The sequence below is a fragment of the Protopterus annectens genome, chromosome 9.part0 (assembly GCF_019279795.1).
Source record: "Protopterus annectens isolate FY-2018-M chromosome 9.part0, PAN1.0, whole genome shotgun sequence".
In the NCBI taxonomy this organism is placed as follows: Eukaryota; Metazoa; Chordata; order Ceratodontiformes; family Protopteridae; genus Protopterus; species Protopterus annectens.
Window position 1 is genome coordinate 902,858,475 of NC_056743.1, and position 24,124 is coordinate 902,882,598.

Genomic DNA, 24,124 nt, shown 5'->3' on the forward strand with positions numbered 1-24,124 from the left:
CATATAGAAAATCTTTTCCATTTGCTAAGGTATAGCTTCCTCGTAGAGGATTTATTATTATTAGAATGTGTTGCATTTCATTTGAAAGGTTACGGAACCTGGCTATGTTGGGAATTGGAGCAGCCAAGCTGTCAGCTTGAGGGACTGAAGAGAGGGATGAAGTTCCCCCGATGAGTGTGCCAGAAGATCTGGAACTGGGTCTAGAATCCAAGGGTCCTCCAATTGATGAAGTCGATGGAAGGGGAACCAAATCTGATGAGCCCAATGAGGGGCTATTAGAATGATGGTCCTTCCCAGGGCTTTTGCTTTCTGTAGTACTTTGGGTATTAAGGGAATTGGTGGAAATGCATAGAGGAGACCCGGAGGCCAATCGTGTACAAGTGCATCCCTTGGAGCTTCTCCCGGCCCAGAGGGGGAATCAGGGTAAAGTAGCTTCTGCATTTGGAGTTCAAGTGGTTGGTGAAAAGGTCACAGCAAGGCTGGCCCCACCTGCGGAATATCTTGCTCGCTATTTCTTTCTTGAGGGACCACTCGTGAGGCAACAAGATTGCTCTGCTCAGCTTGTCTGCTATCACGTTGGATTTCCCCAGGATGTGTGTTGCTAACAGAAAGTGCTGGGTGGATGTAGCCCACTGCCATACTCTTAGGGCCTCATGATAAAGGGGGTAGGACCTGGTTCCTCCTTGTTTGTTCAAGTACCAAACCACTGCCATGCTGTCCATCTGAATCGCAATTGTTCCCAGAGGAAGAGAGTCCTGGAAGTACTGCAATGCTAAACGTACTGCTCTCATCTCAAGGATATTGATATGCAGATGTGTCTCCTGATTGGTCCATGTGCCTTGGGCTGTTCTTCCCTGAAAATGCCCCCCTCCCACCCTTCCATGGTCACTGTGGCCGTTGGTGGGGGTAAAACAAAAGGACGACCTATTGTAACATGAAGAGAGGTCAACCACCACTGAAGATCGTTTTTGCATGTGTTTGTGATCATTATAAGATGAGACACTGGGAGTTCTTGGTAAGACCATTGCGTGAACAACAGCCATTGCAGAATACGCATGTGCATGCGACACAACAGTATGGCTAATACTGCAGCTGCCATCATGCCTAACAATTTTAGTACTTCTGATGCTGGAGCCTTGTTTTTGGATATGATATTGTGGACCTGCTGACGGAGTATTAAGACTCTTTCTGCTGGAAGTCTCAAAGTGGTGGTGGTGGTGTCCAATTCTGCTCCGATAAAAACAGTATGTTGTGATGGCGACAAGGCAGATTTTCCTGAGTTTACTGTAAAGCCCAGGTGACTGCAGAGTGAAAGAGTGGTATACCTGGTTTGTATGAGCTGATGCCTGATGGTGGCTGTGAGGAGCCAATCGTCTAGGTACGGAAACACCTGGAATCCTAAATGTCTCAGGTGAGCCATGACCACTGCCATACATTTGGTGAACATTCTGGGGGCTGTAGTGAGACCAAAGGGCAGGGCTCAAAACTGGTAATGATTGGCTCACAGTCAGAAGCAGAGATGATCCCTGGATGGTCTGGCCATTTTTATGTGGTTGCATGCATTCTGAAGATCTATCGAGGACATCCAATTGTCCTTCCGTAAAAAGGGAAGTATCGACTGAAGCGTGACCATCCTGAACTTCTCTTTCTTGATAGATCTGTTTAGTCTGCTGAGGTCCAAAATAGGTCTCCAGTCCCCTGTCTTTTTTGGAACTAAAAAGAATCTTGAGTAAGTTCCAGATCCAATCTGGTCTGCTGGGAATGGTTGGATGATTCTTCTTCTTAGCAACGTTTGGACCTCTATTGTTGCCTGTTCCCTGTAACTGGCTGGAATGTCCGGGATTTTTCTTGTCGGTAGAGGGGGTGTGGTGAAAGGAATGAAATATCCTCTGGAAATTATACTTTGTACCCAGTTGTTGTTTGTTATTTTGAGCCAGGCATCTAGATACAAAGATAAGTGACCCCCAACTACCTCCAAGTAGGACAGTCGGGCCTTCTTTCAGGAGCACTGGTAGGACTTCCCAAAAAACTGATCTCTGTAGCCCTGGTTTTGCAGACCCCCTCTGCCGCTAGGGTGGCGTCTTCCATTATTGCCCCCTCCTCTGCCCCTGGAGGGGTGTTCACCATGTGTGTCCTGAAAGGCTCCTTGTGCTTTAAGGAACCACATCTTTCCTCCCCTTTGACCCTTGGGGTAGGGTCTGGTAGGGGTGGAAAAATGGACTCCGATAGCAGATAGAGTCTTTCCTTCCTGCGCACACCTGGTCAATGTTTCCTTAACTTTGGGACTGAAAAGGAACGAGCCATCAAAAGGGGTGTTGACAAAGGATGACTTAAAGGGCTCCGCAAAGGAACACAAGCACATCTAGGAGTGCCTCCTAAGAGCAATTCCTGTACCCGCTGCCCTGCTCACTCTATCAGCTGCATATGAAATGAGGCGCATGGACGAGTTTACAATGGAATTGAGGGTAGCAAGCTGGGAGACAACTTTATCTGAAGCTCCTGCGGCTACTGTACCCTGAAGAGTATCTCCAAGTTCTTTTAGGAGATCTCTTTGCAGTCTAGTAAAATGGGTGAGATAGTTGAGCGAACACAGTGCAAAGGTCGCCGAACTGTATGTGTGCTTCCCGTATCTATCCATGACCCTAGAATCTCTGTTAGGAGGATGGATAGAGGAGGAAGTTTGCGAAACTTCTTTTTTGGTGGCTGCCACACCACCATGGTATCAACTAGCACTCCCTTGGTAAGAAAAGATTTTTCCTGGGGGTCATAAATAAATTTATTAGACCTCCTGGGGACAGGCTCCATGATGTCCAGACACTCCCACGCCCTTCGTGAGACCAGCTCCATAAGTTCATCGAAAGGCGGAGACACCCAAGAGGTGGAGGGCTGAGACCCGAAAGTCTTCATGAGAACAGACTACTCTTCAGTAGGGTTGGTGGAATGCCAGTCACCCCTCTGCCTAAGGATTTCTAATATCGCAGCAAAAGAGATATCCTCAGAGGGGGACCGTGGGGACCCTTCTGATTCATCCAAATCGGTATCGGATGTGAGAGACTCTTGTGGGGAGTCTAATAGGTTCCTCTTACAGATTCTCTTCCTGGGAACCTCATCAGTGGGGACTTCTGGTGAGGTCTCGGGAGAGCAGGGACCACCCAATGGAGCTTTTTGAGGCTCTGGATCTCTACATTTAGCAAAGATCTGTGAAGCAGAAGCAGAAGCAGACACGGGTGCTTTTGGGGAGGAGGTAGCTGGACCTGAAGTTGAAGATGTGTTAGAAGACATAACTTTCCTCATGGCTTCGAAGGCACCTCTGCTCCGATGAGAAGGGACTGACGGATGTGAGGAAACCGTTGATACCCCCGGCACCAGGACAGTGGGTTCCGAGCCAGTGGTAGGAGCTGAGCTCATCTGAGCCGAAGCCCCAAGAGGCAGAGTTGGAACCGACAAGTCAGTCAAACTATCCTCCCCGGACCAGAACAGTGTGCGTCGGCTCCTAGATTCCTCGATCGGTGCCGAGGATGTCAGAGTACACGGAGCAGAGGACACTGGAGTAGGTGTCGGCCCCAAAGGCTCAACGATCATTAAGTCCGACTCCCCTGGCTCCGAAGGACCGATATGGCTCGGAGGAGGAAAAGGAGTAGATGGTAAAAGGGTCTTTGGTTCCGAAGCCGTTTGGGTCGCAGCCGATAAAAATTTAGCAAAGACTGGTGCCTGTAAAAGCTTCTGCACCAAACAATCCACATCCAAATCGGAAAGGCTTATCGAATACCAAGATGAGTGGAAAGGAGGAGGTACAGATTGTAGGAGTGGAGATTTAGGCACTTCAGATACAGGTTCCATAACCGGCTCCGAAAGGACAAGATGGTCGGCTCTGAGGGCTGTGGAGCCGACGTCTAAGGTTTTTTAGATTTTTTTACCTCAGAAGAAGCAGAAGCCTTAGAAGACTGTGAGGATTTGCTAGACCTGTCCTGGTCACTCAAAGCTTCTTGAAAAGATGGTTTGACTAAACCTCTGTCAATCAACATTCTCTTTCTCTCCTGTAGAACCCTACAAGAGAAAGAATGACAAATGGAGCAGCTTTCCTGAAGGTGCAATGCTCCAAAACAGTATACACAATTTACATGACTGTCAGTGACAGACATTTTCTGTCCACATTTATAACATTTCTTAAACCCTGATTTAGGGTGTTTATCCTTAGCCTGGTCAGCCATGCTAGAAAGTACAGTTTTGTACCTACCATAAATGTAGATGTCCGAACTGGATAGCATCTGCAGTCATAACAACTGGGTTGTCCTGTCGTCAGGCAGCCCTTCGGTCGGCCGGATTCCAAAGTCCGGGTCCGGCTTCGGCTGATGTCGCACTTCACCCGACGTCATCTCTGCTGGTCTTCGGGTATAAAGGCATCAGCCGACGCCATTTTCTTCAGTGTTTCTTGCCCCAGATGCCAGTTGCCCTCTTGGAAGGCTAAATTTTGGGTAAAAATGCCAATGTTTCCCAAAGGATAGAAGGCAAACACAAAAATAAGCATGTATGTACATATATACAAACAAATACACCATAAGAGACTCCCCACCAGCTAGCTATTAGAAGGGTAAATACCTAGGAGTACCACAGAGGGAAGGAGGGAGGGTAATCCTGACTGCAGATGCTATCCAGTTCGGACATCTACATTTATGGTAGGTACAAAACTGTACTATGTCCTTCATGGATGCATCTGCAGTCATAACAACTGGGTAGAATACCATAGCCAACTAGGGAGGAGGAAGAATAGATTATGGTGTGGTTAGGATCCCTTGCAGTACAGCAGTGGCAAACCCTGCTCGGGATCTGGAATACAGAGGTAAATTATAATGCTTGGCAAATGTATGCACGGAGGTCCAAGTAGCCGCCTCAATAATGTCCTTGGTTGCCACTCTTCGTAAGAAGGCTGTGGTAGTGGCTGTTGCTCTTGTAGAATGAGGTCGTATGTTCTGTGGAATTGGTTTTCCATGGAAGGAGTAACAGAATCGTATGCAATTTCCTATCCATTTGGAGATTGTCTGTTTGGAAATTGCTTTTCCTTCCCTTCCTGTTGCATAGGCTACAAAAAGCTGGTCAGTTTTCTGTTACTTTTTGTTCTGTCCAGGTAGTAGCGTAGCTGTCTGTGTACATCCAAGGTATGCAGCATTCTTTCCCCTCTGTTTTGTGGGTTGGGGAAGAAGGTAGGTAGGTGGATTGCCTGGTTTAGGGACACTCTGGATACCACCTTAGGCATAAATGTAGGATTAGTCCTCATGGACACTCTGTCTTGGTGGAAGATTAGGAAGGGTTGTACTGCCATTAGGGCCTGAAGTTCAGAAACCCTCCTTGCTGAGGTTATTGCCAGTAGGAAAGCAGTTTTCCATGAAAGATGCTGTAGGTCTGCTGTTGCTGCTGGTTCAAAGGTGCGAGTGTCAACTTTTCTAGCACAAAGTTCAAATCCCAAGCTGGCAGTGGTGGTTTCCTAGGAGGTTTTACATTCTTGATCCCTCTGAGGAACTGCCTGAGTAGAGGATGTGAGAAGACAGGTGGATCAAAGCTGTATTCTGCTGAAATAGCTGATGCATGTATCTTGATGGAGGAATAGGACAGGCCTGTATGTAGAAGCTCTGCCAAGTACTCCAGAATGTTAGCCATATCTATATTCGACACATCCTTCCCTCTTTCAGCACTCCAAATGACAAACCTTTTCCATTTCCCTGCATAGTTCCTTCTTGTTGAAGGTCTGTGGGCTTCAAGGATAATGTCTTTAACCCTTTGGGAGAGATCTGGAATAGTTGCTGCTATGTGATGTGCCATGCAGTCAGCTGCAACGTTTTAGGTTTGGATGCATGATGCTGTAGTTGTTCTGAGTTAACATCAAAGGCATCAGGGTATTGACCACATTTTGTCCCGAGACATGCTCCTCAGCAATGGGTACCAGTGTTGTCTTGGCCAGTTTGGAGCTATCAGGATTATCCTTGGACGTTCCTCCTTGATTTTTAGTAATACCTTGTGTATCAAGGGAAGAGGTGGGAATGCATATGCTGTCAGGCCTTTCCAGCTGAAGGAGAGCGAATCCACTTTCGATGCAAGTGGATGGAATGTCCTTGTGCAGAATTTTTTGAGCTGGTGGTTGAGAGGGGAAGCGAATAGATCTATCTGTGGCATTCCCCATTTCTTTGCGATGGTCTTGAAGATGTCCGGGTGTAGCATCCATTCGTGAGCATCCGAGGTGGTTCTGCTTAACATGTCTGCTAGAGTGTTCTCCTTTGCCGGTACAAACATTGCCTGTAACTGGATGTTGTAGCTGAGTGCCAGGTTCCAAAGGTCCAAAGTCATTCTGCATAGGGAGTATGAATGAGTGCCTCCCTGTTTGTTGATGTACCACATGACTGTGGTGTTGTCTGTCCTTATCATCAAATGGCCTTCTTTGAGAAATGGTCTGAATTTTTGGATTGCCAGTTTTACTGCCAGCATTTCTTTTAGGTTGATGTGCAGGTGAAGTTGGTCCTGCGTCCACAATCCTTGCACGCATTTGTCCAGCATGTGAGCCCCCCATCCTAGGTCTGAGGCGTCTGTTGTGATGGTTTGGCTTGCTTGATATTTGTGAAAGGGTAAGCCTGGGTTTGACTGGCATGCTTGAGCCCACCATAGGAACTCCTGTTTCAGGCATGGAATTAGTGGAATTTCTGTTTCTAGGCTGTGCCTGTGTTGGGACCATAAATTCTTTAGGTACCACTGTAGTTTTCTCATATGCAGTCTGGCATGTGGAACCAAGATTATGCATGATGCCATGAAGCCCAAGGCCTGCAGAACTTTTCTTGCTGTTAGCTTGCTGTGGTTTGTTAGTGCCAAGAAGTAAAGAGGAGATCTTTTGTTTTTCTGCAGTTAGGAATGCCATTTGTTTTACTGTGTCCAATTCAGCCCAAGAATGTCCTTGTTTGGGATGGAATCAGCCTTGATTTTTGCAAATTGACTGTGTATCCCAGTGCTTGTAGCAAGTAAATGACCCTTTGTAAATCTGTTGTCAGCTTGCTTTTGTTGTCCCCTTGTAGCAGGCAGTCGTCCAGGTATGGATAAATTTGGATTCCCTGTAGTCTGCAGTGGGCGATTACTGATGCCAGGCATTTTGTGAATACTCTGGGCGCAGTAGATAAGCCAAAGGGCAATGCTGAGAATTGATAGTGCTCTGATCCTGCAAGAAATCTGAGGTATCTTCTGCAAATTGGTCGAATGGGGACGTGCAGGTATGCCTCCTTGAGATCTAGAGTTACCAGCCAACACTCCTTGCCCAGCATGGGAAGAAGTTGCTGTAGGGTCAGCATCTTGAATTTTGGGACAATGATGTATGTGTTTAAGGTGGACAGATCGAGAATAGGTCTCCAGCTTTTTTCCTTTCTTGGAACTAGGAATAGTCTGGAGTAGAAACCTTTGTCTTGTTCTGTTATTGGTACTCTTTCCACAGCTCTCATCTTTGTTAATTGCATTATCTGCTGTAGAGCTTCTGTTTTTTGATTTGGAGGTAGGTTTGGCATTCCTCTTTTGACTGGTATAGTGTGGAAGTGGAACCGGTAACCTTGGTCTATGGTTTGCAAAATCCACTTGTCTTTTGTGATATAGTGCCAGTTCTTTGAAAATAAGGTTAATTTTCCGCCTAAGGGTGCTGCTATTTGTTCCCTGGTAGGCGGAGTTAGAATCAAGTCACTGTGATTGCCCTGTTGTAGTGGTAGTGGCTGTGCCTGTGGCTCTGTTATTACCTTGCCACTGTCGTCCTCTGTAGGCACCCCCTCTGGTTTGATTTCTGCCTCTGGAACGTCTATTCCTGCCCCTTTGGGATCTTATGGAGTCAGGAAAGGACCAATTTTTGGCAGGCCAGTTCCTGCTAAACCTTGGGGGCTGAACCTGCAAGAAATCTTTAACCGTTTGTAGAGATTTTGCCTTTTCTTTCATTTTCTTCATTACCTGCTGGGCAGGTGTACCAAACAAACTGGTCTTATCCATAGGAGCATCTAATAACTTAGCTTTAACATGATCCGGTAAAACTTGTTCCTTCAGCCATGCATGTCTTCTTATCACTGTGCCAGTCATGGCTGATCTAAATGAAGCCTCCAGTGCATCATAGCCACATTTTAAGGAATGGTTACTAACCTGTTGTATGTTATTTACCATTTCTAATAGATTTTCTTATCTATAGAGTCATCAGAGGATAGCTTTTTAGTTAACTGATCAAGCATAAACTCTTGGTATTGTATCATGTGAAACTGACAGTTTAAAGCTCTAGCTGAGAGAGTAGCAGAGGTGTAAACCTTTTGCCCCATCTGTCTAAAGACCTGGCTTCCCTTTCAGAAGGAATAGGGTTTTGCTGTGGTTGAGGCTACTGCCTTAGGGCCCTGGGATATAGTTTCGGGTCTGCAAGAGGGGCCTTGTATAGGTGATGATGAGTGTCTGGCACCCTGTAAAATCTATCTGGTTTGGCAGGTGCTGGAGGTAAAGAATCTGGTGCAGTGCAAACATCATTAAATGCATCGTCCACAACAGAGGACAGGAGGTATAGCTAAGGGCCTGTGTTGTGGTAGGTGCAGAAAAGTCCTAAGTCTTTTTCTGGAGTCTGAAAAATCCTGTTCCTGCCATTGGAAATGTTCTCTCATGGCATGTAAGGTTTCCCCAAAGGAGAATTCTTCTGGTGGGGAAGCAGCTGGAATGGATTCTTCAGCATCTGAGTCCTCAAAATTGGAGAAAGGAGCCTCTGGCTGGTCTGTAATATCTGAGTCTTCCGCAGAATCATCAGAGGACACAGGCTCGAGGGGCTCTGCTCTAGGTCTCTTATGGGGGCTGAGAGGCCCTGTCTGGGTGAGATTGAGATCCCCTAATTAAGGATATTAAATCTTCTGCCAGAGTAAGCATTTGTGAACTAGAAGTGGGCCTGGTTGAGGGGGGTTTAACAGGCACTGACTTAGTAGATTTGGCTGCTTTAGCCCTGGCGAAGGCCTTAATAGACATGGCTGCAGGAGGCCTAGCAGCACCACGTGCTGGGGTAGAGACATCCAAAGGGATGGTGTCTGATAAGTCACTAGTAGCCACTGTAGTAGGTAAAATTTCTGAGGCCGATTCAAGTAAGGTAACCGGAACCTCAGTAGTAGTCATTGATTCGGCTGTACTCTGATCAGTTTTCTCGGTTTCGGCCGAAACCGAGACACTCACGGTTTGCTTAACCGTGCTTTCGGCGAAACCGCGGACCGCAGTGTCGGTCTTTTCTTTGCGTTTTTAATAATTTGGGTAGTCGGAGGATCCGGCGGCATAATGTACGCAAATTCAGAGCCGAAAAACTGTTCAGCAAACTCCGACAGGCGTCTAAGCGTTGTCGGTTGAAAGAAGCACAGGCCGAACAGGCTGCTACGTCGTGGTCTGGGCCTAAACAAGGCAAACAGTAAGAGTGGAAATCTTTATGAGGTATTTGTTTCCCACAAGTTAAACAGTTATTGACTTTTCTGACATCGGCTGAGGCAAGAAAGAGTCCCCAACGGGTACTTAGCTTTTAGAAGTCTTGAAGGAGTATTCGGTAGTAGTAATCTCTGGATCTGACCGACCGGCACTTGCGAACAGCTTCTGCTTCGGGCGCCACGCGGCAAGAAAGACTGAAGGAAATGGCGTCGGCTGATGCCTTTATACCCGAAGACCAGCAGAGATGACGTCGGGTGAAGTGCGACATCAGCCGAAGCCGGACCCGGACTTTGGAATCCGGCCGACCGAAGGGCTGCCTGACGACAGGACAACCCAGTTGTTATGACTGCAGATGCATCCATGAAGGACATCACACAATGTAATGACAAGACACACCCAAAAAACTATCAAACAAGCCCTTTAAAACTATGGGCTAAAATACTAATAATCACACACACACTATAACTATTTATCTAAACAGTCTAAACTCTATATATCTAAATATATTCAAAGGCAGACAACTACTATTTAAAACTACAGTGAAGATTTAACAAGGCCTAAAGCAAAACGAGGTCAAGAGAGCTAATACTAGTTAAGAAAAAAGGCACACCATAGGGAAGGGAATCTACACAATAAGCTACAAGAGCTAAGCTAATACTAAATTGAGATATCAAAATATTTAAGTAAATATTTATATAAATTTGAGGAAAAAAGTTCTGTACTGGCCCGAGCTATGCGAGGAACCTCCGATCTATTGCAGCGGCAAACTAGATCTGAGGTAACTCTAGGTGCATCATGGGATAGGGACTTGGCCTCGAGCTGTCTGAAGACCTCGAGCTTTGTAGTAGGCCGACTCAGAGCTGAGGATCAGCTCCGAACCCATCTGTAAGAATGAACGGCGAGACAGAAAGTACAGTTTTGTACCTACCATAAATGTAGATGTCCGATAGGTATGCATCTGCAGTCATCACATATGGGTTGTCCTGCCTCAGGCAGCCCTTCGGTCGGCCGGATTCCAAAGTCTGGGTCCGGCGTCGGCTGATGTCGCCCCTTCCCCGACGTCAGAGCACCTGGGGTATAAAAGTGTCAGCCGACGCCATCTTCCTCAGTTTTTCTTGCCCCAGATGCCAGGTGCCCTCTAAGGAAGGCTAAATTTGGAGAAATGCAATAGATTCCAAACATGCACAGAAATATATACAAATATATATATATATATATATATATATATATATATATATATAAAACAAATACACCATAATAGATAACCCCAGCTAGCTATGAGAGGGAAAAGTACCCAAGAAATACCACAGAGGGGAAGGAGGGAGGGTAAACCTGACTGCAGATGCATACCTATCGGACATCTACATTTATGGTAGGTACAAAACTGTACTATGTCCTTCAAGGATGCATCTGCAGTCATCACATATGGGTAGAATACCATAGCCAATCTGGTGGTGGAGGATCTATGTAAAGGATGGTGTAGCTAAAATGCCCTGCAGGACTGCCGTAGCAAAGCCTGCTCTGGATCTGGAATATAGAGGTAAGTTGTAATGCTTGGCAAATGTATGCACGGAGCTCCATGTAGCAGCTTCTAAAATGTCCTTGGTAGCCACCCCTCTTAAAAAGGCTGTGGAGGTGGCTGTGGCTCTGGTCGAATGAGGTCTATTGTTAGCTGGCACTGTTTTTCCATGAAAGGAGTAACAAAAATGAATGCAATTCCCTATCCATTTTGAAATTGTCTGTTTTGAAATTGCTTTTCCTTGTGCACCCGCAGCATATGCTACAAACAGCTGGTCAGTTTTTCTGTAACTTTTAGTTCTGTCCAAGTAGTAGCGCAACTGTCTGTGTATGTCCAGGGTGTGCAGCAGCTTTTCCCCTTTGTTTTGTGGATTTGGAAAGAAGGTGGGCAGGTGAATAGTTTGGTTTAATGAGATCCTGGATACCACCTTTGGCATAAATGAAGGGTTGGTTCTCAATGAGACTGTCTTGATGAAAAATAAGAAATGGCTGTACTGCCATGAGGGCCTGTAACTCAGATACTCTTCTTGCTGAGGTTATGGCCAGAAGGAAGGCAGTCCTCCAAGACAGGAACTGTAGTTCTGCAGATGCTGCTGGTTCAAAGGGAGGCAGTGTTAGTTTTTCCAACACAAAGTTAAGGTCCCAAGTAGGCACTGGTGGTTTCCTTGGAGGATTGATGTTTTTAATTCCTCTTAGAAACTGCCTTAGGAGAGGATGGGAGAAGACAGGTGGATCAGTGTTGTACTCTGCTGAAATTGCTGCAGCATGAATTTTAATGGAAGAGTAAGACAGGCCACTGTGGAGCATTTCTGCCAAGTATTCCAGGATACGTGCCATGTTCATCACTTTCGCATCTAGGCCCTTTGTGGTGCTCCAAGTGTAAAATCTTCCATTTTGCTGAGTATGCCTTTCTTGTGGAAGGCCTGCGAGCTTCCATGATGATATCCTTCACTCTCTTGGATAGCTTATCCTGTGGAGGAATCAAGGTATTTTCCAGGCTGTTAGTTGCAATGTTTTCAGGATGGAATGCAGAGTTTTGTAATTGTGCTGTGTCTGGAGAAGCGGCCATTGTGGAAGAGGCCATGGTTTTGTGCGTGACATGCTCTTGAGCAAAGGGTACCAGTGCTGTCTTGGCCAGTCTGGAGCTATCAGAATCACTCTTGGCTGCTCTGCCCTGATCTTCGGTAAGACCTTGGTCATTAATGGAAGATGTGGGAATGCATACACTGTTAGAGTTCTCCAGCTGAAAGAGAGGGCGTCCACTTTCCATGCTTGTGGGTGGTATGTCCTTGAGCAGAACTTCTTCAGCTGATGATTGTGCGGGGAGGCAAAGAGGTCTATGTCCGGCCTCCCCCATGATTGTGTTATCTGCAGGAAGATGTCTGGGTGCCGCATCCATTCGTGTGCATCCATGATGTTTCTGCTTAAGCTGTCCACCAGTATATTGTCCTTTCCTGGCACAAATTGGGATTGCAGCTCTATATTGAGTGCCAAGGAAAGTTCCCATAGATTCATTGCCAGTCTGCAAAGAGGGTAGGAATGGGTGCCTCCTTGCTTGTTTATGTACCACATAACTGTGGTGTTGTCTGTCCTTATTAGCAGGTGGCCTTGATGTAGAAATAGCTTGAAGGCCTCGATTGCATGTATAACTGCCAGCATTTCCTTTTGGTTTATGTGCATGCGTAGCTCTTTTTGTGACCATAGTCCTTGGATGCACCTTCCCTCCATGTGCGCTCCCCATCCGTGGTCTGAAGCGTCCGTTGTAATGGTTTGGCTGGCTATTGGTTTGCTGAAGGGCAGACCCCTGTTTGACTGGCTTGCTTGAGCCCACCACAGAAATTCCCTTTGAAGGCATGGGATGAGTGGTATCAAAGTTTCCAAGCTGTGACTGTGCTGAGTCCATAAACTCCTTAGGTACCATTGTAGTTTCCTCATATGTAGCCTTGCTTGTGGAATCAGAAGAATGCAAGAAGCCATGTAACCCAGGGCCTGCAGGATTTTCTGTGCAGTCAGCTGAGTTTGTCTTGACAAATTTTTGAAGTAATCCGGTAGTTGACTTTGTTTTTCTTCTGTGAGGTAAGCCATTTGGGTGGTTGTGTCTAGATTCGCACCCAGAAAAGTTATTCTTTGGGATGGAAAAAGTCTTGACTTGCGAATGTTGACTGTATATCCCAAGGCCTGAAGTAGGTGGATGGCATAATTCAAGTGTTTTTCCAAAATTCGTTGGCTGTCCGCTTGTATAAGGCAGTCGTCCAGATATGGGTATATTTGCATCCCCTGAAGTCTGCAATGTGCAATTACTGATGCCAGGCATTTCGTGAATACTCTGGGCGCAGTAGATAAGCCAAAGGGCAATGCTGAGAATTGATAATGCTCTGAACCTGCAAGAAATCTGAGGTGTCTTCTGCAACTTTGTCTGATAGGGACATGCAGGTATGCCTCCTTGAGGTCCAGAGTTACCAGCCAAGACCCCTTGCCCAGCATGGGAAGGAGTTGCTGTAGAGTCAGCATTTTGAATTTTGGCACAATGAGGTAAGTATTCAGTGCGGACAAGTCGAGAATAGGCCTCCATTGCTTTTCTTTTCTTGGAACAAGGAATAGTCTGGAGTAAAATCCTTGGCCTTGTTCTGAGAGAGGAACCTTTTCTATAGCTTTCATTTGCACTAAATTGGAGATTTGTTTCAAAGCCTCTGCCCTTTGATTTGGTGGCAGGTCTGGCATGCCTTTTCTTTTTGGTAATGTGTGGAAATGGAACCTGTATCCTTTTTCTATTATTTGTAGTGTCCATTTGTCCCTTGTAATACTGTGCCAATTTTCTGAGAATAAGGAAAGCTTTCCGCCCAAAGGTGCTTCCAACTGAGCCCTGGTTGGCGGTGTCAAAGTAAAGTCATTGGGTCTGTCCTTGTGCAGCAGTAATAGGCCCTGCACTACCTCTCTGGTTCGGAGGCTGCCATTGATGTCCTCTGTAGGAGCCTCTAGCTTGCTCTCTACCTCTGGCACGCCTGTTCTTGCCTCTCTGAAATCTCTCTGTGTCCGGAAAGGACCAATTCTTGGAAGGCCAATTTCTGCTGAATCTTGGTGGTTGAACTTGCATAAAATCTTTTACTGTTTGTACAGATTTTGCCTTTTCTTCAAATTTCTTTAAGACCTCCTGAGCAGTGGAACCAAATAACTTTTGCTTTTCCAGTGGAGCATCAAGAAGCTTTGCTTTAACATGGTCTGGCAGAGATTGTTCCTTGAGCCAAGCATGCCTACGTATGACTGCACCCGTCATAGCTGACCTACATGAAGCTTCCAATGCATCATACCCACACTGCAAGAAATGGTTGCTAACCTGTTGAGAGTTATGTACCAGATCCTGAAGTGATTTGCGATCTAGGGGTTCAGGTGAAGACAGTTTTTTATGCAATTCATCTAACAAATACTCTTGGTACTGAATCATATGAAATTGACAATTTAAAGCCCTCATAGAAAGGGTAGCAGAAGTATACACTTTTTTACCCCATCGCTCTAAAGCCCTGGACTCCCTTTCAGAGGGGAGTGGGTTTTTGTAGTGGCAGCTGAAACCCCTTTAGGGCCCTGTGAAATAGTTTCTGGATCAGCAGAATGGGCCTTGTAAAGGAAAATATGTGATTCCGGGACCCTGTAGTACCTATCGGGTTTGGCAGGAGCCGGAGGGAGAGAGTCAGGGGTTCTGCTAGACTCAGGGTACACATCATCAATGACATTCAAAACAGGGGGAATAGCCAAAGGTCTATGCTGAGGTAAATGCAAGAAGGTCCTTAATCTCTTCCTGGAATCAGAAAATTCCTGGCCCTGCCATTGGAAATGCTCTCTCATAGTGTGCAGAGTTTCCCCAAAGGACAGCTCTTCAGGAGGGGAGGCCAAAGGGATAGATTCCTCAGCATCAGAATCCTCGTAGGCCGAAAAAGCCTCCTCCTGGTAGTCCGAGAGAGTAGAGCCATAAGAGGCCTCATTGAGGAGTGGGGATCAGAGGGCTCAACCCTGGGCCTTTTTTCTGTAGGAGGTTGAGAGCCCCTGTCCGGATGAGGCTGTGAGCCCCTAATTAATGAAATGAGGTCCTCTGCTAGACTAAGGATCTGAGAACCTGTAGTGGGTCCCTGAGGGATAATCCTGGGAGGCAAAGATTTTGAGTGTTTAGCAGCTTTAGCCCTAGAGAATGCCTATATGGACATGGATGCAGGAGGCCTGGCTGCACCACGTGCTGGTGTAGTTTTGTCTAGAGGAATGGTGTTGGATGGTGTCGGAAGGTTCCAGGACACCAGTATCTAATGGAGATTCAATAACCGATACAATAGGGGCCTCCGGGGCCGAGGTTGTCGGTTGTACGGTTTCGGTGGTCGGAAGTACCAAGGACTCGGTTTCAGCCGAGACCGAGACACTCGCGGTAGGCCTGGCCGTGGTTTCAGCCAAAACCGCGGCCCGTGTGTGTCGGTCCTTGTCCTTCTGTTTCTTAGTTAAATGTGAAGTCGGAGTCTCCGACGGCATATTGTAAGCAAAACTAGCCCTAAAAAATTCCTCTGCAAACTCCGCCCGACATCTAAGAGTGCGTCGGTTGAAGGAAGCACAGGCTGAACAGGCCGAGCCGTCGTGGTCTGGGCCTAGGCAGGGGAGGCAGTAAGAGTGAAAATCCTTATGAGGTATTTGTTTCCCACAAGTTAAGCAATTATTAATTTTATCTGACATCGGCTGAGGCACGAAAGAGTCCCCAACGGGGTACTTAGCTTTTGAAGTCTTTGGTTTAGCTGAATTACAGGAGCTGGCCGACCGGCACTTGCGAACTGCTTCTGCTTCAGGCACCACATGGCAAGAAAGACTGGGGAAGATGGCGTCGGCTGACGCTTTTATACCCCAGGCGCTCTGACGTCGGGGAAGGGGCGACATCAGCCGATGCCGGACCCAGACGTTGGAATCCGGCCAACCGAAGGGCTGCCTGAGGCAGGACAACCCATATGTGATGACTGCAGATGCATCCTTGAAGGACATCAACTTCACATAGAATGTTTCACTGCTTATTTGCTGTCTTCATTACTTACATGTGCTGTATGTCATATTTTCAAAATGTGCTTAACAAAATTAAATTTTCAAAAATGATTTTTTTACATGGCATAGGATATATGCAATAGAGAAGGGCTATGTATGTGCTAAGAGTGGGAGCAGAGTATAAGAAAGAGGAAACTGCATAATTTAGGTGGATTTTGTTGGGTTAATAGTCTCCTAAATTACTGTCTATATGTTCTTTGGTAACCCTTTTAGGAGATCCATCCTTATAATTTTTACCTCAAGCCATTTGGCAGAATGGAACAGCAAGGCAAGTTGGCTACATAAGCTGACAATGCACATCTCATTTTAATACTGATTAACCTGGAGAGCAACAGGTTTCTGAATATCTTATCGATGATCTACATTTAAAAAGGTATTTTTACAGAAGTTCAGTATACAGACAATCTTTCTCACCTTCATGTCAGATGCAGCTGCTTAAGAAGTTCAGATAAAAAAAATCTGTCAGTCCTGACTCTAGCCAAGCTGAGACATTACAAAAGCTCAAAGACCAATAATTATATTTCAGAATGAACTAGACTGGTGCTTGGATTTATAAGAAAAAAAGTTGAACATCTACTACCAGATCTATTCTTTCAAATTTGCAGGGCAAATGGTTACACCACCTTCTCTATTACTCTACAGATGAAAGGTTCTGTTCAAAGTCCTGGACATGAATGACATAAAAGACTAAAGGGTTTTATATATCAGAAGTGTACACACCCTGATTTTCTAGTCCATGAAAGAGGAATATAAGAGAGAAATTAATTCCATCACAGCCTGCACTGGTGGTACAGATGTATTAAACCTTGAATATGGCCCAGGCAATCAGAGTTCAATTAGTGGCATGTGTGCTTGACAGCATTAGCAGAGGATGACAGGCATGCCAATCCTGGGGAGACAGTGGGACAAAGCAGGAAGCGCAGAGCTAATATTCTTTAAAAGAGGGGAGGCACTGTAGTGAGCATCCTGAGGACTGCCTTATGGCTCACTAAACTACTTCCTGGTGGAAGCACTCCTTGACTGGGACATGGAAATGTACATTCATAGGGGAAAAGCATTACAAGTCCCTGTAGTGATGCAGGTAGCCTGTACCCACCCCCCCAGGGGTAGGGCTAGGGCCTCCCATGGCAACAAGATAATCTGTCAGTGTGTCAAAGACTTGTGCAAGTAATGATAACTATACTTTGCCTGGACCTTGCACTGTTTTGGTATGGTGATGTCTAACTCAAAGAATGGCCATTCCATGTGCTGTCCTGCACAGCCAAGGTGTAAAGTCAAATAAATAATTTTATTTTGTGTTGTGGCCTGTAGTTGTGGACCAAATGGCACCACTCTGCCAGTATTGCAAAGTATTGAAACCATCTCTGCCTTGGGTGTGGTACTGCTGCTGCATGTTTCCCTGCGACTCACTAAAATACCCTTCTAATGCTGCTAGAAATGGTATGGCAGGCCTTGCCATGATGTTTACCTGTTTTTCAGTTTGTTTATGTAATGGTACAACATGGCACACAAAACAATGATCATGCTGAATATGACTGGACTGCACTTTATTGCCCCTCATGAGGTGTCTACACATTTGAGGTGTCTCTTTACAAGGCCAAATACATATCTCTGCATGAACTGTCTTAAAGGACATTTCCTGCATGACCTAGGGATTGCATATTCTAGTCATCACCAGGGCTGCAGCACATATCCAACATTACCTCCAACACACAGCACATAATATGTATATGGTTTGCTCCCTACTTCTCTGTGCCTGTGTGTATGCATCTGTCTATCTAACATACATATTTATTTCATTGCTGGGATGTTGGCAAGACCACAAACTGCCCAGTGACTGCTTGAATAACACAGCCTCACTGGATGGCTCTCACCCTAGCAGTACTGAGGATTCACCAACACTAGATAACAAATGGCCTTGAGTCCAACAGGGGAGGCTTGATGACTGCTGTCAGACACAGAAAAGCACACACACACACACACAATAAAAGAAATTAATTCCATTAGAACAGCAAACTACAGACCCTAAAGGCACTACTATATCACAATCAACAGCACTAACCAAAAAGAGCAACACAGTGTAGAAAGCTGCAGGATTTAGAAAGAGAATAACATGCATATTAACAAAAAAAATCAAAGACTAGAGCACTGAAGGGTCAGTTCCAGAAGCCCTACATTTAAAAATAAAAAGGTTGAACATGAAGCTGTGAGCCTGAACATATCCCAGTGTGCCACACTAATGCACAACAGAAATGATTTAATATAGAATCTGAGGTCAGACACATCATATACTAAGAAATACATGGGCAGTTTGGTGAAGGGTATGAGCTGCCATTTAAACAGAACAATAAAGTAAGAGGCCTTCAAGTCCATCATTTATCCATCACAAGTCAATATTCTTGCAAATAATAGTTAATAAGGCTACTGCTATCATCTTTGCTTATTAACAAAAAAGCAATGTGGGTGCAAGAAGCATCTGCATACCAAATTACTAAAAGTACTGCATACATTCTGTATATAATGGTTTTGGAACCAAGTAGAAACATACAACAAATTAAATGACATTTTAAATGTTATTTTCATTTTTAAATGAATATTTTGTTGAATGTTTAATAATCCAGTTACTGGACAAACAAGTATCAACTTTGTTGTAACAAACAAAATAACAATATAAGGACCTGTACATTCATTATGTAGAAAAGAAACTCAGATGTACATTATATTCTTGAAAAAATTATACTGCTACAGAGTTACTACTCACTCGTTTCTCTGAAGAAATATACACCCAAAGTGTAGCAGTTGTTCCTAGAATTCCACAGTGAAGAGAATGTGGTATAGTCTACTGCAGCTCGGACAACAAAGTTTTTAGCTGACTAAGTCGGGTATCTATCATTAGAGACTAGCAATAGTCCCCCCCCCCCCAACGATAACTATTTGGTCAAAGGTCACAAACTCCAATCTATTTCCATGTGACGGCCATGAACACAAGGCATCAACAGTACAAAACAAACAAAAATCAAAATAAGAACACAGAAAATTCCACAACAATAACTGGACCAGCAGATAACATTGCATATAATCTGTGTTACAGGTGACTTGAGACGTCACTTATATATTGTATCATGTTCTCTACCATGCCTCCATCAATAAAAGACATACAATTCTGCATGTTTGATTTTTCTGAATATGCCAAATGTAACAAAATTCAGAAATGTCATCCTTTAACCTCTTCAAACCAACTGCAGAATTCCATCCACATGGGCAGTGCAAGAACAGTGAGACAAGTGGAAGTAGCACATTCTGTGAAGTTAAAGTGCCCAGCGCATTGTCCTGAAGCAATAAACCTCTGGTAAAAATCCACTTTACTGGCCATTTCACGCTTTTCTTGGACAATACAAAACTGTGGTGTTCACACAAACTATTGCTATAAAATATTTCTAGCATTTTAGCTAAAAGATTTTTTTTAACTTTTTGTTTTGGCTTACAGCCCACAACAGATTTAGTTAACCCTGCTTGGCGTTGTCCATGATTATATCCATGAAAATATGTTATGAAGAACTACATTTTCACTCCAAACCATTCGACAGCCTTCAGATTCAACAGGTATCACATCTTCCTGAGCTAATTCTGAAACTGCTTTTCCAGTCTTCTTTTCTGAGAGTAGCAAAGTGAGGTGCTACATTCTGATTTTAGGCTACTTATCATTCATAAACAATTCAGTATTTCTTGTATTATTTTTCCTGATAAAGTTCAGCCCATCGTCTCTGAAAGAAATTCCTCATAGCAAGTCCTGCTATACCAACCACAGAGTCATCCTCATTGAATGTCTGACAGTTATCAAATACCAGTTCAGCATCTGCAGCAAACTCTTCACAACTTGCATACCTGTGAGAATAGTTGCAAAGGAAGGTATTAGAATTTAAAGATCACTAGTGAGGTTCATTTTGTGAAACAACACAGTAAAGTGTACAAACAAATGAAAGACTACAAATATTCTGTAAAATGATATTGCCAAAGACGGTAACAGATGATTTACTAAGAAAATAGCAACAGTATGGCTGCAATACATATTAAAAAAACAACATCTTTGCAACCTACATATGAACCAGACTTTGAAAATTAATTCCCATAACAATATAGAATTAATGAAGATGATGATCCAAAAGATGAATAAGGGCACTGACATTAAAGTGTACATATCATCAAAATAGTTAAAGAAGCTGCTACAAAACTATTTAATGACATGAAGCTATACAAGTAAATCTAACAGCATCCAACTGATTTCTGAAATTAACTTTAAAGATGAATCTTACATCAGAAAAACAGCTGTATAAGACACTAACCTTAACAGCAGATGTCTGACATATTCCTGACACTCCACTAACTTATAAAATGTGAGTACATCCCTGCCTAACAGAAATACCAGGATAAGAATCTCACAGAAGCAAAGAATCCTCTCATCACAAACTCAAATTACCAGCCTGAGATTTTAGTCACTGTTTATGGGAGGAGTAAGTGCTCAGCTTATGGCTCCAGCAGGAACCAGCACCGCAACAGTCCAGGATGGGACCTTCCATCACTGGCACTGCCAGCACCTGGGTCACTAGCTGGGTGTAGTCAGGACTCTATTTCTCCATGCCAAGAATAAAACATGTCTGGACATATATTTTCAGCAGTTAGCCATCCAAATGGGTGGATGGTATAAAGCATCTTCCACAGATCTGCCAAAGCAACTTCTAGTCTAGCAAAAGAAAAAACATTCAGTTTACAGTGCTTTGAAAAAATCCAGATGGATGACCATGTAGCAGCCACAAAAATTCTTTAAGACACACTGCTGAAGAAAGATGTAGTGTCAGTTGTTGATCTGGTGGGAGTAAGTCCTGATATCCAGAATCAAATTCTTGTGATACTTATAAACAGAAAACAAGACAATTGGCTAGGCATCTCAAAAGGGGTTGTCTGGTGACTGATCCATCCTATTTCATTTCTACAGGGGATACAAACAACTGGTCTCTTTTACAAGTTTTGTCATTTCAATATAAATATCAAAGCGCATTATTCATCATGAAGTTAAAAGTCCCTTTCTCTTCATTTTGCTGTTTGGTAAAGAAAACAGAAAGCTGAATTGATTGGCTCAAAGTCAATGCAGATATCACTTCAGGCATACAGGAGGGACTTGTTTTATAAACATAATTTCATTTTGGAATGCTATGTATGACTTTTCACACGTTAAGACCTGCATTTTACACAATTTTCTATTTAATTTCACTGAAACTAAAAAAGAAGGGCCTTCCAGGATGAATACTGTAGGCTGACAGAACTAACAAATTTATAGGAAAGTAACAATATGTAATTCAGATCTCAAGTAGAAGCCTAGCTATCCAACACATTTCATGCATTCAGTTAGAAACTCCTGAACTGGCTGCATTCTTTTTAACAAACATCAATGGCATACTCTTTCATATATTACAAATATCTACAAATATTTTTATGACTTAGGGCCAGATTCAATAAAGCCTACACTAAGTGTACATTGTTCTGAGTGAACAGACAATACAGACGTAACACACACCTTCTTTCTCCTAATTTTAGTTGTTTTCCTGCTGATATCTTGCAGCTTTAAATATTGACAGGGATTCATATAGGTTACCACAAAGTGTAGATTACATGTACACTTAATGTGATCTTTCTGAGTGACTAAAAAGAACAGAAAATGTGATAAGAATTTTACTGAATACATATTGTGTACACTTAGTGTAGGCTTTACTGAATCCAGCCCTTAAATCTTTATATCATTTTATATACAAATGTGCATCCTACAAATTCTTATATCATTAACAACATATATATATGATACGTTCTGACAACCTTCCTATAAATCCCTATCAGAACAAAGGAAACCAGCTACCCATCCTTTTGCCTTAAAGCAATTTATGCTGAAGTTCCAACCCTTCCTCTCCCAGTACTTTTTTAAAAATGTTTCAGATCATCTCTTCAAATAAACATCCTTTAAAATAAGATTAATCTGCTAAAGTGCCTTCCTACTACAACAACATGACATATACATCTTACAGATGTATATTTACCAGAGCAGAATATCCTCCAAGTAATATAACAGCCTTCCAATTCATCCCATCCAGGAGGCAACAATCATAAGCAAACAATTCATGCAACATACCCATCCCTTTCCAAGCAAATGCATGATAAGTATGTTTCATGCTTATACCTTCTTCAACAAACTTGCCCAGTCTACCTATCACCATAACCAATAAGAGATACAGCATATAAACATTAAACTAAATTCAGATTTCTAACTGATGATATCCTAAGTACATCAAAGTTCAGATCTTAGATCTCAAGAATTCATCATCACCACCATAATCATCATATTCCCTTTCTTTGAAAATAAGCAAAACACAATGACTGGCATCCAATACACTTCCATTTATCAGTTTAATCAAACAACTATCTTTTAACATACATAATTCAGACAAAAGTCAAGTCTCAACCAATGTTCACTTATAACGCTCCCCTGGAGTGGGTCACCACACAGCCTTTCTTAGAAATGAATAAATTACCTGAAATGTACACCCAGTAATCCTTAAAATAGCCCAATCCAGATGAACTACAATCTAATTCAAACAGCCACCTCTTTACCACCAGTCTAGAAAGTTGCACACCTTATAATATTTTAATAGTGAGGTCCCTTGCTATAACAAACCCTAGTAGAAGTATATCAACAAAGCTCTCAGTCAGTGATGAAATACACCACAAATAAGCAAATAATAATACCCAAAAAAGTCTAAAATATAAAAGTACCTACAGAGCAATTTATAATTTATATCATACAAAGCACCCACATAAGCAGCCAAGGGAATATCCAATTATAAGACATTTGAATCAGTGACCCAAAAATATACCTCTCTAGAATAAATACTCATAACAATGGGTATACTCAATATTAATCATTAGAGCAATTTAACAGCAAGACAATGAGTCATCATACTTCATAACAGTTGATTGCTTCTTACAACTCTCATCTCCGTCTTCTTGATATTAGACACTTTTGCTGTTTGCCAGCAACCCATAAAATACACATGAATACACTGTGTCTTAATCCTACATTTCTTAAACTAATTAATTAATAAGGTTAACTTTATCTATATGCCAAGCAATATGAAGTAGTAATTACATACTATGTGACCACAATAAATTCAATCCATCCACTGCATTTATGCCTTGACTTATATCATATATTAATATTTACTGCTTGGCTATCATAAGATAAATTTTATTAAACGGAAAGTATGTATACACACAAAACTAAATTACATCTTGCCTACATTAAAAGAATTCAAGGTACAAGTGCTACCATACTACGTGAAGAAGCACAGCAGCCGCAGCTATAATTCTTCTAAATAAAGGCATATTCTCATTAAATAGATTACATTTTATACAAGCCCACTCCCAAATTCAATTTTAACACATACATCTAATCACATAGAATATATAGATTTCAAAATATTCTGAACAGTAATTTAGAAACTGCATGTCATTATTTACAAAACTCTTCAGTGGTGTGTTAGTACCAACTTTCAGACATAAATCCTAATAACTGAGACAGGTGAAGCAATAAATGAAACAAAGGTACAGCACTGCTAATAGCTGCTCCAATTTTTGATTCCATAATCAAAATTCTCTTAGTACAATGTGATTAGTATAATACATAAACATGTAACTGGAACAAAACTTCAACAGTGGTAATTATGACAGAGTGAAGACTGATGCTGGCCTTCAGTATAATATACTGCAAATATTTATGGTGCTGCGGTACCGTTGTCTCCTCACAGTAAGACTTTGTCCTGTTCGATTCTCAGCTAGAGCGTCTTCTGTGTGGAGACATGCGTGAATGGGCGTACCTTCGTTGAAGGTTGTGCGCCAGGGCTGGCAACTCGGCACGTAAATATCTACTGCCAATCATTAGCGGACCGGAGTTCCGCTGTGGCGACCCCTAACCGGGAAAAGCCGAAAGACACAACAACAACCAAAAAGCTATACCAAGCTGAGTTAAATGCAACATTCTTGACAAAAAATAAGGTTA

At 43.3% G+C, this 24,124-nt stretch overlaps 1 protein-coding gene across 1 annotated transcript in view; it reads right to left on the reverse strand.

Annotated features, from left to right (window-relative positions):
* Nucleotides 1-18,246: 18,246 nt before the first annotated feature.
* BAZ2A (bromodomain adjacent to zinc finger domain 2A) overlaps nt 18,247-24,124 on the reverse strand; it is a 3,667,728-nt gene continuing 3,661,850 nt past the window's right edge. The window contains exon 30 of the mRNA XM_044083634.1: nt 18,247-19,908. Within this exon, the coding sequence (XP_043939569.1) occupies nt 19,755-19,908 (154 nt within the window). The 3' untranslated portion in view covers nt 18,247-19,754. The remainder of the gene's footprint in view (nt 19,909-24,124) is intronic.